This window comes from Armigeres subalbatus, chromosome 1, assembly GCF_024139115.2.
Source record: "Armigeres subalbatus isolate Guangzhou_Male chromosome 1, GZ_Asu_2, whole genome shotgun sequence".
NCBI lineage: Eukaryota > Metazoa > Arthropoda > Insecta > Diptera > Culicidae > Armigeres > Armigeres subalbatus.
Genome location: NC_085139.1, coordinates 133,898,328 through 133,911,389, shown reverse-complemented (window position 1 = coordinate 133,911,389; position 13,062 = coordinate 133,898,328). Strand labels below are relative to the sequence as shown.

General features: G+C 39.0%; 1 protein-coding gene across 1 annotated transcript in view; it reads right to left on the bottom strand.

Annotated features, from left to right (window-relative positions):
- Window positions 1-4,932: 4,932 nt before the first annotated feature.
- Window positions 4,933-13,062, bottom strand: part of LOC134206570 (uncharacterized) — a 30,653-nt gene continuing 22,523 nt past the window's right edge. Inside the window, exon 6 of the mRNA XM_062682297.1 lies at window positions 4,933-5,060. Within this exon, the coding sequence (XP_062538281.1) occupies window positions 4,933-5,060 (128 nt within the window). The remainder of the gene's footprint in view (window positions 5,061-13,062) is intronic.

Here is a 13,062-nt window from a genome sequence, read left to right as displayed (position 1 = left end):
AGCCCGATATGAGAGTCTGATATAAATACAATTCAAACATAATTACGTTTGTGGTACAATCTCTCTATATAAAAATGAGTTTGCATTTCCTTTGAGGGCAATATAACTCACGAACAGGTTGACCGATTTGTACGGGTTTCTCATTAATCGATTCGTCTTGAGGACTGCTTGTGTTATAAAATATCACTAAATTTTGTGGAGAAAGATGAGAAATTGTGAAAATACAATGTTGATGCGAGTTGTAAGGAAAACCCAATACGATCGCCCTAAAATGATCTAGAGTGCAGTGCTGAATGAACTCAACAATTGACAGTAAGAATGCAAAAATATAGTTGACTCTGTAAATCTCGATGTTCTATATCTCGATATATCTCTCCCTATCGATATGTTCAAATTTTTTAGGCTACTAGACCATATTTGGACGATAACAATACAGATCAACAATAAGCAATGATATTTGTTTTTGTTGTCGTTTTTCATAGCAACAAGCTGTTTTGGATCTAGTACCCATTTAAATTTTCCTTCCATTCCTCGATCTCCTATCTCGATGGTTCCTTCAATATCGAGATGTGGAGAGCGACTGTAGTATAATCCCGAGCAAGGCCGGGTACGTTCAACTAGTTTTTATTGCGAAAGTATCGAAAAATAATCTATTAAATCCCAAAAAATATCTGATATTGGATACGAAATCGAGAAAGCAGCACAATAAAATAGGCGTAATTAAGTTTAGCTGAAATATCTCACCGTAATGCTACAGTTTTGAAAGCGGGCAAGTGAATTGAACGAAGCTTAGTTTAATGCAATTTACTTGCCAAGAGTTGAACATGTTCAACTTACTGTCCGTTCAAGTGAGTTGAGCGAAGGTGTTTGACGCGTTGAATCCAAGAAGCCAGACTTGTTCAATTCACTTTCCATGTCTAAATGTAACAAAATAATCATACCCATTATGATAAGCGCAACATAACAAAACGCAATCGGATGAGTGTCATCTTCATGGCTTTCCACTCAAGATACATATTCATTCAATCAATGGTGGGCAGCAAAAAGTTTTCAATTCATAATAAGTTGCAACGCAGGTGTTAAGTTCCAGTAGGAATTTAGGACACCGAAGAGGAAGAAGAATGATGCATTGGAATAATATCGATCATATTCAGAAAGAATTAATCGCCTGCTTTTGAGCATGCCAGTAGCATGGCACTTTACTAAGGAGTTAACTTTCTGAAATAGTATGGCGAAAGGCATTCTAAGGCTCGATTTCTCAAATTAAACAGCTTGATCGAAAAAATATTTGGTAGGCGTAGTAAGCGGACACCTTCCTACACCACTGGGTACCAAATATTTTTCGTGAAAGTTCCTGCTTCTTGAGAAATCCCGCTTTAGATGCCTTTCGCCACTACAAATTCCTGGCGGTTAACTCATGCTGGCTATTTCGCGCATATACTATAGCGCCTGGATGTGGCAGCGGGGAGTAGGAAATCAGCCACTGCCAATAATTCATTAATCAAAATTCTTGCTGAAGAAAATGATAGAAATGTTTACAGTGGAACAATCATTTTAATGTTTGCGGAACGGCTTTCACAGTTTGAACGATTGAATCAAAGGTGTAGTTTGTCTGCTTTGTACTTTCATCGGAATATTTACAGTAGTGTTTGCATTTAACAAAGTCGATATTCCGGTAATCGATTTATTGAAAAATGTATGAACATCCCCACACTGTAAAATGTCATCGAACAACTGTATGACTACTCACCGGAAGATGGCAGGAGGGTTTTCCAGCACAAGCTAGAAAAAAAACATTTTTAGATTCCTCTTTGCTCGCTAGATGATGTTGTTATCACCGGCAAATTGTTCGCCATTTCGTTGTATAGAAAAACTCGAAGTGAACCATATTGTTAATATAATATATTTGCAATAATTCATTCGCCGATGCCAGCAGGAACCGAAAATCTTCTGGAACCGTCGCTGTATGCGTCCGTCGCGTGCCACCGTCAGTTTTAGAGGAAGAGTGAAGAGTCATGGCTTGCTATGCGCTGATTGACAACCGTCGATAAATCGTGCATAATGCAATCATTGAACGGATAAATTAATCCATGAAAATTCATCTGCTTAAGGTACACCGGGGCAAGTTGAAACGGTTTTTCCAAAGTTGAAATTCGAAGTGCTGTAAAAAATAACCTTTTGATATATTTTAAATCCGTTTGCGGTGTTTGCTAGTTCGGGCCAAAGATTATGCATAAAAAAATAAGCAACCTTAACAAACTTTTTTAAATGCATGAAACACTGCGTTATATTCAGACGTAAGCTAATTTTGCCGTATTAATAACAAAATGGATGTACTCAGTGAGACTCAAGAAGCACGAGGTTGTAAAGGTGACTATAATACTGCCAGGATAAGAGTCCCATGTAAGTTTTCGACGAATTTGATTTTCTTTCCAGAAATTAGCTTAAAATTGTCTCCCTGTTTAAGAAAAAACTGATAAAATAGTAAGGCTTTGTTCAAAAAATGAAAAAACAAATCCCACTTTTGTTGTCTCATCTTGATATTTACTCCCATAAAAATCAGATTCCAAATTTTGATAGGTACTCTTTTACACACAAAAAATAATCTTAAGCATGGTCCATTTAATTGTCCCATAGCAATAAATAAAGATAAAGAATATTATGTCAATTTTTTGGAAAGATACCAATTACTTTTCTCAATATATTAGTTTTTTTTGTATTTCTCCATGTAAAACAAGTTTGATAAATTCAACGGCAAATTACTCAAACCGGGCTCAATTACTCAATAAGGGCAGTGTACAACAAAGTCACAAGCGTATTTTCAGAGACCAAATTCTGGAGAACGCACAACGGCGTAATGACTACGCTGATAATTTATCAAATTGATTTCCTCCTACTGGTGACCACTCGGATTACTATTCAGGATGCTTCATTATTTGGTTCACTTGTATATTGCGCAGTTGATTAATTCGGTTGTGGCTTCTCCATCATATCTCTCATAAACTCTTCGATTAGAGAAATAGGCAGCTGGGAAGTGAAAGGTGGAGTTAACGAAATGTTCACATACTCTGTTTATTTTTCTGAGAGTCAGTGCGTCAGTAGATTAATAATCTCAAACTGCAGTTTGTAAACCCCTGCAAAGTTAAAGACCCCTTTCATTCTAGTGGAGATTGTAGAAGGGTTGCATTCATGACGGAATGGGCGGAAATTTATTAAATTTATGTTCAGAAGTTTGCATTTTTTTATAAATTTATGTTTTTCTGAATGTATGTATTTACGGACCATGTTGAATTCTGGAAAAAATACTTTTAATTGCGAGGGTGACGTTTTGAATCAATGTTTCAACTTGCCCCCAGCACCATGGACTGGCCCCAAATACATGAAATCCTGAATTTCAAACTCCTGGTGCAACTCCTAAGTGACAGTTTGGGGGGTCCCAGAAGCCCCTGAAAATTTCGGCTCATTCGGTCCAGTGGTTGGCGTGCGCAAATGGCTCAAAGTTTGTAAGGGAAAAGTGATCCAAATGTATGCGGAAACGCAACCGTTTCAGTTTTTTGCTTCTTGGTGGCGCTGTAGTCGACAGATTCCTGTTGTGGACAAAATGTAGAAACATTTTTATATAAGGAAGCGACTGCGGAAGACCTGGATGTAAATCCCTTTGAAATTGGCCAAGTTATAAGCATCCAAAGTCGAGGGTTTCTGAGCGTGTTCCCCCAGGGGTGTTTAAAATGAGAGCAACGTACCGTCGACTCATTGGCGGCGGCGATGCAGGCGTATTCGGTGCCGTGCGAAATTAAATGCATGATTATCACGCAATCTCGCGAATTTTTATCCGATTGGTAGATACTTTCCAGTGCTCTGTACAGTAGTGTAGCTAGAGAGGGAGGGGTGACTCTACCACTGAATCCAAACGAGCTTTGAAGTTTTTAAGAGGAGACAAAACCTAAAGTGAACTCATTTGTAACGAGTTGTTTTCGGACATCGTGATGCCCGTTGCATCAATTTTAGAACGATATGATATAAATTGTTACATACGTAGGGATAGAAGGGACAGAAAGACAGGAGAGACCTGGGATATTATATAAGTTATATATTTTCAAACAACAGTTTTAATGTTTAAGAATAATTTATTAACTGCATAATACTACAAAGTTATCAACAAACAACACTTATACCTTCTTCTTCTTCTTCTTATTGGCATTATATCCCCACACTGGGACAGAGCCGCCTCGCAGCTTAGTGTTCATTTATCACTTTATCAGTTTGACTGTCATTAGTAAATTATACCTCCAAGAGTGAAAATAAAAGTTAAGAGTGAAAAGCCGAGTTTTCATCAAAGGAAGAACCCTCTCCAGTCGGATTTGGTCCACCAGTAGCATCAGTTTCCGTGCCGCACAGAAATCGCTTGTGCCGATTCCCATAGCAGTGATTCCTTCCTTCAACCAGTGGACTAGCTCGCTACCAACCAAGAGAGTTAATTAGAAAGCTCTTTTCAGAGCTATTTTCTGGAAGAGTTAATTAAGTAAGCGACGCTTTCCACTGGAAGAACGGAAGCCATCTTTTTCGTGCGTTGGACCATCGTTTGTCTTCTGACGACCATCTCAAAGGCGGCGTCGGTAGCGTACCGATCCGCGTCGTCATTCGTGCCCGCGTTGGCAGTAGGCTAGCCCATCCAAACAGCATCGTTTCCATCATCGGCACTCGGCAGCAAGCCGACTGCTGTTCATCCATCATCATACGGCGCGGAGCGCGACGTGTTCAGCATTGGGCAGACAGCATCAACGGTGCTGTACATTTGTGTGTTGGCAGTGAGTCTGCACATCATCATCGCAATCGTTCACCCGACGTCGGCAGTGGGCCAACCGTTGGGTGTGAACAGTTCGTAAGTTGACAGTGAGGTGACGTCATCGTGTTTGGTCGGCAGTGTGCCGGTCAATAGATGCTGGCAGTGAGCCGGCATAGCTGCGTCATCATCGTTAGCAGTGTGCGTGTGCGGTAGTCGCCAGCGACCAGCAGTGGGCATGTGCTGTTAGTGATCGCCTCCAACTCAGAGTCGAACCCTTTGTTGGCAATGGGGCCAAACAAAATAGTTGGTTTGGACTTTTGCAAAGGGCGAAAATAAACAATGGCAGGGGATTGCTTTTGAAAGCGGCAATCTTTCGGGAATGGAGTCAGAAGGAGCGTTTAGAGTGAGTAGTTTGTTGAAAACAAAATATCAGAGCATTCGGTCATTTCCTATCTGAATTAAAGCTTTCAACTTGCCCCGGTGTACCTTACATACTTTATCCTTCTTTATCTTTCTTTATTGGGAGCAGGGAAAAGCCCGTTCGAGTAGTGCAACAATAAGCACTTTCTCGAATGGGCGTAAAACCTCTTCATCTTTTGTATCAACAGAATTTATATATACCCCAAATGATACAATATTGACTTTATATCTAGAATTACTATCTACTTACAGATAACACAGGTACAATTCGGTAAAAACGATTACCGTTACATAATACAAGAAATAAAAGTGCCTAACGAGTAGTGGTTGATGTAGTAGCGAATAGGTGCGTGAATCTCTTTTTCAACGTCGAGCGTGAAAGATGGAAATCGAATTGCAGAAGAACAACGATTGAATAACATCCTACACATGGCAATAAGGGGTTCGTTATGCCCGTAATTTGTGCGGGCACCATGAATAAAAAAGAAAGGTCTAGACCGGAGCTGTCTACCTTCTTACTAAGGGGTATACCTTCAAATACACGCCGAACACAATTTACTCGTATCCCACAGGTGTCAGGCCCTTGCAAGGCAGCCTTTAAAAACAGGACGCAACGAACAATCACAAGAGAGTACGGCCTGAAACCATCGGCTAAGACCACTCGCGACGAAACGGGACTAGCTATTGGAAACTCGGTTCGTGGTACTGCAAATCTCTCAACTTCATCGGGAGCACACGCATACTCGCCGATGTGCTCAAGGACCGTGGATTCAGTATCATAGCGCTGCAGGAGATTTGTTGGAAGGGATCACGTTTAGAGGTAATCATACCATCTATCAGAGCTGCGGCAACATACACCAGCTGGGAACAGCTTTCATAGTGATGGGCGACATGTAAAGGCACGTGATCGGGTGGTGGTTGATCAATGAGAGATGTGCAGGTTGGAGGGATCAAAGCGCCGGTCTCCCATCAACTTCAGCATAATTAACGTCCATAGCCCACACTCCGGAAGCACTGATGATGATAAGGACGCATTCGACGCGCAGCTGGAACGTGAGTACGACAGCTGCTCTGGCTTTATGACGTCAAAATCATCATAGAAGATTTGAACGCTCAGGTTAGCCAAGAGGAGGAGTTTAGACCGACCATTGGGAAGTTCAGCGCTCACCGGCTGACGAACGAAAACGGCCTACGACTAATTGAATATGACCATTCGCAGCACCTACTTCCAACACAGCCTTCTGTATCGGTACACCTGGAGATCACCACTGCAGACAGAATCACAAATCGACCACGTTCTGATTGATGAACGGCATTTCTCCGACATTATCGACGTCAGGACATATCGTGGCGCTAACATTGTCGATTTGGATTGGATTTGGATTGGTTTTGGATTGGATTTGGATTGGATTTGGATTGGATTTGGATTGGATTTATTGGATTTGGATTGATTTGATTGGATTTGGATTGAATTGGATTGATTTGGATTGGTTTTGGCAAGATTTTTTTATGTACAGGTTATAAGGACTTCGTCAGTAGATGGGAATAACCAGCGTGGGGGAAACATAAATTTTCAGTGCAAAACGTAAATAAACGAGCATAAATTCCATACAAAAATCCAAGATGGCTGAGTTGGGGATTTTGGACAAGTTCGGATAACCTGTACAACAAAAAATCTTGGCCTTTGGATTGATTTGGATTGGATTGGGATTGGGATTTACGATAAAAGAGAGGCAAAACCCGCTTCTTTAGAATTGAAAGAATGCCAAGAAAACAAGTTTATCAAACTTGTATTCAAGTGCGCAAAAAGAATCAGATGGATTGAATCTCTGGCTAAGAAGCATACATAGATGCAGAGGGTAACGACAAGATAATGATGTTTCGTGCCTGCTGCTTTTAATATAATTTTGAAAAGGGTAATACGAAGGTACACGAGTGGTACGGGATTTTCATGTGAAGACCGTCCAATCTAATTGGTATCGCCGACGCCATTAATATTGTGGCACGTGACTTTGAGAAGATGGAGCCTACATCATATTGACGAGGAAAGCTAAGCGGATCGGATACCCACCACGAGATTGTATCGTGAAGAAGTCAAGGTGGTGAGACTTCGTGTACCTGGGCTCACTAGTGACCACGGATAACAATACCAGCAGAGAAATTTGGAGACGCAGCGTGGCAGGACATCGTACGTACTTTGGACTGCACAAGACACTCCGATCGAATAGAGTTCGCCGCCGTATCAAACTATCTACAAAACGTTAATTAGACCGGTTGTCCTCTACAGACACGAGATCTGGACAATGCTTAGAATTTTAGAAAGGAAAGTGCTGCACACCATCTTTGGTGGGGTACAGATGACGAACGGCACGCGGAAGAAGCAAGAAAGAACTAAGGAGTGGCATCAGCAGAGGTGGAAGAACCACACATCGTTCACACTTCGCGAAGATCGGACGACTGAGGTGGCTTCGGGCACATAGCTGGTCGAGCCGTAGACTCGTGGTTGGCGACGTGCAACTTCTAGACCAAGATGAATGGAGACGACTTTATATGAACTCCAAAGGTTACTTCTGGGCTGTCTGAATAAATGATAATAATGTGATGTTAAAATAGTAATTTATCTAATACATAAATATCGATAAACATTTCTGAGCAGCAGGTGATTTTTTTAAATTAGTGGTCACAGTGCGCATTAGTGCATACAAAAATGATGATACTGGTGCACGCAAAAGGCTACAACTAATTACGATTCAGAAAATTAATTTTGGTTCATTCACCTAATGGTTCTAACAGAAATGATGCGCCAAGCGCTACGCTTAAAGAAACCTTACATATTTTGATTACGTATTCAGTAATGCTATTGAAAGGCTGGATGTGTAATGTACTAACTACAGAATGAGAGTATATACGTAGTTTCATAAACTACCATCGTCCCTTACTGTTGAAAACTTAAACAGTTTCTGGTTAAAAACGATTCGGTGTCCTCGGTAACGAAATGCACCGAGTGCAGAGGACTTCAGTGAAATCGATGCACCACTGGGAATAAGGAGGAATGGTCCTCCGAAATTTAGGGGGTGTGTGAATGAATCGCCTGCTTGAGCGTGCTTTGGAGCACACTAAGAGTTAACTTTTAAATCAGTATGGCGAAAGGCATCTAATGTTTAATATTTCGAAAATAGGCACTTTTATCGAAAAAATATTTGAGGCGTAGTAGCGACCTTCCTGCATAACTGGTACCAAATAGTTTTTGTGAAAGCTTACTGTGAGAAAACCCGCGTTAGATGTCTTCGCCACAAATTCCTGTGGTTAACTCATGCTGGCTATTTTGCGCAATATACTATAGCGCCTTGATGATAGCGGCGAGTAGCAAATCAGCCACGCCAATAATCAAATATACTGCAATAATTCAAATATACTAATATAATGCAATGCAAATATAATGCAATAATTCAAATATACTATATTAACAATATGATTCACTCACGAAATTTTGGCGACACCATAGTGGCGCCAACTCGCGTCCGAAAGGATCGATACACACGTAAATCGAACTACCCAAAATGACGATCGTTTTACACACACTTAAATGTCATCATGAAAACATAGGGATGCTTGATGTTTTTTTCAAACTTAAATCGATTATGTTTAATCGAATGCAAATGGAAAATCAAATGTTGTAGCAGAAGGGTGGTAGGCATATTTTGTTGAAAATAAATTTGATATAGCTCGTTGAACTGTATCCGGCGGGACCATGCCGGTGCACCTACTGCCTCTGTTTCGCACATTATGTTGCTGTTTGCTCATTTGACTGCAACTCTTTTATCAAATGTACTATTGTCGCGCTAATCTTTTCTAGAATGCTGCGGCCACACAGATACAGACATCCAAGCTAGAACAAATTTTACTCAAAAGTGTGTAAATCAAAGTACGTTAGAATACTGACTGTGGCAATACGTCGTTTGGTGGCGCTTGTGTCATTTATTGAGCTCGCGTACTAGCTGTCATATTTCATCAAAAAACATTGCGCGCCAAATTATACCAAACTTGCCGCCTCTTCCAGCACGTGATAACCGTTGATGTTATTTTCATGCACTATGGAACCAACAAGGTGAAAAACAAATTCTGCAAAACAAATGTTCGTACCTTCAAACAACCTGATTCAATTTTCAAGTAAAGTTTCTGCTACTAATGCCACTTCATATTGTTTAATAAATAAATGCTTAAAATAGTATTTTCAGATTGCGATTAGTTAAAATGTTAACTACCGTCAAAGAGAGATAGTGTTCCAAATAATTATTAACTGCCGGAAATGCTAGTTATGTTATCAACACAGCCCGAATTGAATAACTAAGGTGATGAAAATTGAAGAGTCATGAATATATTGAGCACAAATTATGGCCTTTTCATCCTTTAGTGCTTCGCAGCTGGTAAAGATACAAAAGAAGCTAATAATGAAAATACAAACAAAAGAGGTACTGCTGTTCACAAACGAAACATCTCAGGGAACATCCATAAATTTCTATAACGCTTAGAGGGTGGCCCAGTGTGACACATACCAATATTCTAGATACCAAATTCTATATAAAAGTGTAACATATGAGAGAGGAGGCGCATACATGCTCGTTTTGGCTTTACGGAATTAATGGATCTTCCTCATCACAAAACAAACCATGCGCTTCATGATGGCAGATAACTGCTTGCGTAAGTGGAGAAAGAAACATCACATATGGAATGGGAACAGAGTGAGGAGGAGGATCTGTTTATGTTCATGGTGGGTGGTGGAGCCTAAAATTTTGACAGCTTCTTGATGGGAGAAACTATGCGATACCAGCGCCTCCACGAGATTGTCACTTGTGTTGCGTTTCAAAACGTTCGTTAAATTCCATTAAGATTGAGAACGGACTTGTATGTCTGTTCTCTGCTGCGCGGTCTTATATCTGCAGGCTCGACTGAAGGTAAACGTCAAGATAGCGCCGTGTTATAAAAGATAGGGAGAATTTTCCGCTCAAAACAAAACCACGTGCTTTTCGCGAAATGACAACAGTGTTCGATTGTATTAGTGAGAGGCAACCGGAGTCACTGAGTATGAGAGTGTTTATCATGGCAAGTGCATACAGTGGGTGAGATTATCTGACACTGTTGTGTTTAGCCTGCGTGATTACCTGAGAAGCAACCAGCAGGAAGCCGCGTATTCTATTTTATCTCGAGATGCATTATATTAACAATATGATCTACCTCACGAAATTTTGGCGCCAAGATACACGATACACGTTATAATTAAACTACCAAATATGACGACTGTTATCACACACACACTGGAGCCGAATTTATTGAATTCAACATTTGGCTAGCAAACATTACGCTAGGCAATGGTTAAACTCCACTGGTATTTTTAACAGCAAGGAAGTGACCCTGATCAATTTACTTATGTTTTGTTACACTTTTTGAATTTAAATGTAAATTAACAAAATTGTAGAGATTTATAGATTTATGATTTATACATATATACAAGAGTTTACAAAATTATTGTTTGAGCTCAAAAAGGTGGAATTTCGACATTCAAGACGTAAGGATTTTTGAAAACGTAAGATTTTTATCATTTTCTAGGATGATTTAATCAAAATATTTTACCTATTATGTTTTGTTACACTTTTGAATTTAAATGTAAATTAACAAAATTCGTAGAGATTTAAGATTTATGATTTATACATATAGATGCATAAGAGTTTACAAAATTATTGTTTGAGCTCAAAAACGATGAATTCCGACATTCAAGACTTAAGGATTTTTGAAAACGCAAGATTTTTATCACATTTTCTAGGATGATTTAATCAAAATATTTTACCACGTGAGATGAGCATTAGGGTGGTTCAAAAATTGATTTGATCCACAGTGCTCATCTTTGTGAGTTTCCCTGAAAATTTGAGCTCATGGATTAAAACTGATTTGACAAACGTTTTATCAGTTGCAGCAAATTAGGTGGGGAAAATATTTTTTCTTTCTGTTAATGACTTTTCCCCATCAAGCGCAGGTTAAAAGAAAACCTACATAGCTAAAAGGAATACTCAACAGCTTTACCCAGTGTAAACGCATCTCAATTAATCGTCTCCAATAATTCATGATTAGAAAATGTTTTCACCACGTAAAACACTTTTGGTAGTTGATATTATAATATATTGGAGAAATATCAATATATTCAAGGGAGATCAGGATATTGCTGTTAATTATTTTAAATTGATATTTGAAAACCATCCCAGAACGGAATAAAACTTGTAATGTTGCTTGGGATATCACCGCATGGCTAAGGAAGGCTTTATATTACTATGTTAGATTATTGTTAACATGATCAATCGTTTTGAATAATTTTAGACACCAGTTAAACTTATTCATTCGCATAAAAGTTTCAATTTTGGCAGGTGTTGAGAAAGAATTGGGATATAGAAAAAGATATCGAACCAGTGCATAATCTCCATCCAAGCGTTTCTCAGCTATTTTAGGATTACATACATTTATCAAGTTTGGCTTGTTATGCTCTTTGACTCTGAGCTAATAAACAAGTTATTTAGACTATAATTTGGTTAATCGATTCCTCCTTAATTTTTATATGATGATTGGAAGAAAAATCGAGGAAACTCATTTAGTAGTGACGTGGTAAATAATTGACTGTTTTACAACTAAAAGGTTCCGTTTAAGGAGAAAAAAATTGTTTGGGATCCCTCAGATTTTTTCAAATAGTCACGAAATGAAAGCTAAAGGGTCAAACACAATGGACACAGTTTGCTGCGTTTTGACAGTTTTCCCATGTGTTTGGCCCATAAGAGCTATATTTTCACGTAGTGAAAGTATTAGCGATGCTCTTTTTTGTCACACCGCGTTGAATTATCCGATTTTATAAAATCAATGATGATTTCTTGTCAAATTAACTCGCATGCATAATCCATTTTTGAGAATTTCAAATTGTTATCAATTTGTGAATATGATTTGACAGAGAGAAACGAACTTTTGTGAACAAACTGCCCGATATGAGAGTCTGATATAAATACAATTCAAACATACATGTTTGTGGTACAATCTCTCTATATAAAATGAGTTTGATTTCCTTTGAGGCAATATAATCATAAACAGGTTGACGATTTGTACGGGTTTCTCATTAATCGATTCGTCTTGAGGACTGCTGTGTTATAAAATATCACTAAATTTTGTGGAGAAAGATGAGAAATTGTGAAAATACAATGTTGATGCGAGTTGTAGAAACCCAATACGATCGCCCTAAAGATCTAGAGTGCGTGCTGAATGAACTCACAATTGGTAAGAATGCAAAATATAGTTGACTCGTAAATCTCGATGTTCTATATCTCGATATCTCTCCTATCGAATGTTCAAATTTTTAGGCTACTAGACATATTTGGACGATCAATACAGATCAACAATAAGCAATGATATTTGTTTTGTTGTCGTTTTTCATAGCAACAAGCTGTTTTGGATCTAGTACCCATATAAATTTTCCTTCCATTCTCGATCTCTCCTATCTCGATGGTTCCTTCAATATCGAGATGTGAGAGCGACTGTAGTATAAATCCCGAGCAAGGCCGGGTACGTTCAACTAGTTTTTATTGAAAGTATCGAAAAATAATCTATTAAATCCCAAAAATATCTGATATTGGATACGAAATCGAGAAAGCACAAAATAGGCGTAATTAAGTTTAAGAAATATCTCACCGTAGTACGCTTTAAAGGGCAAGTGAATTGAAAGCTTAGTTTAATGCAATTTACTTGCCAAGAGTTGAACATGTTCAACTTATCGTCCGTTCAAGTGAGTTGAGCGAAGGTGTTTGACGCGTTGAATCCAAGCGACT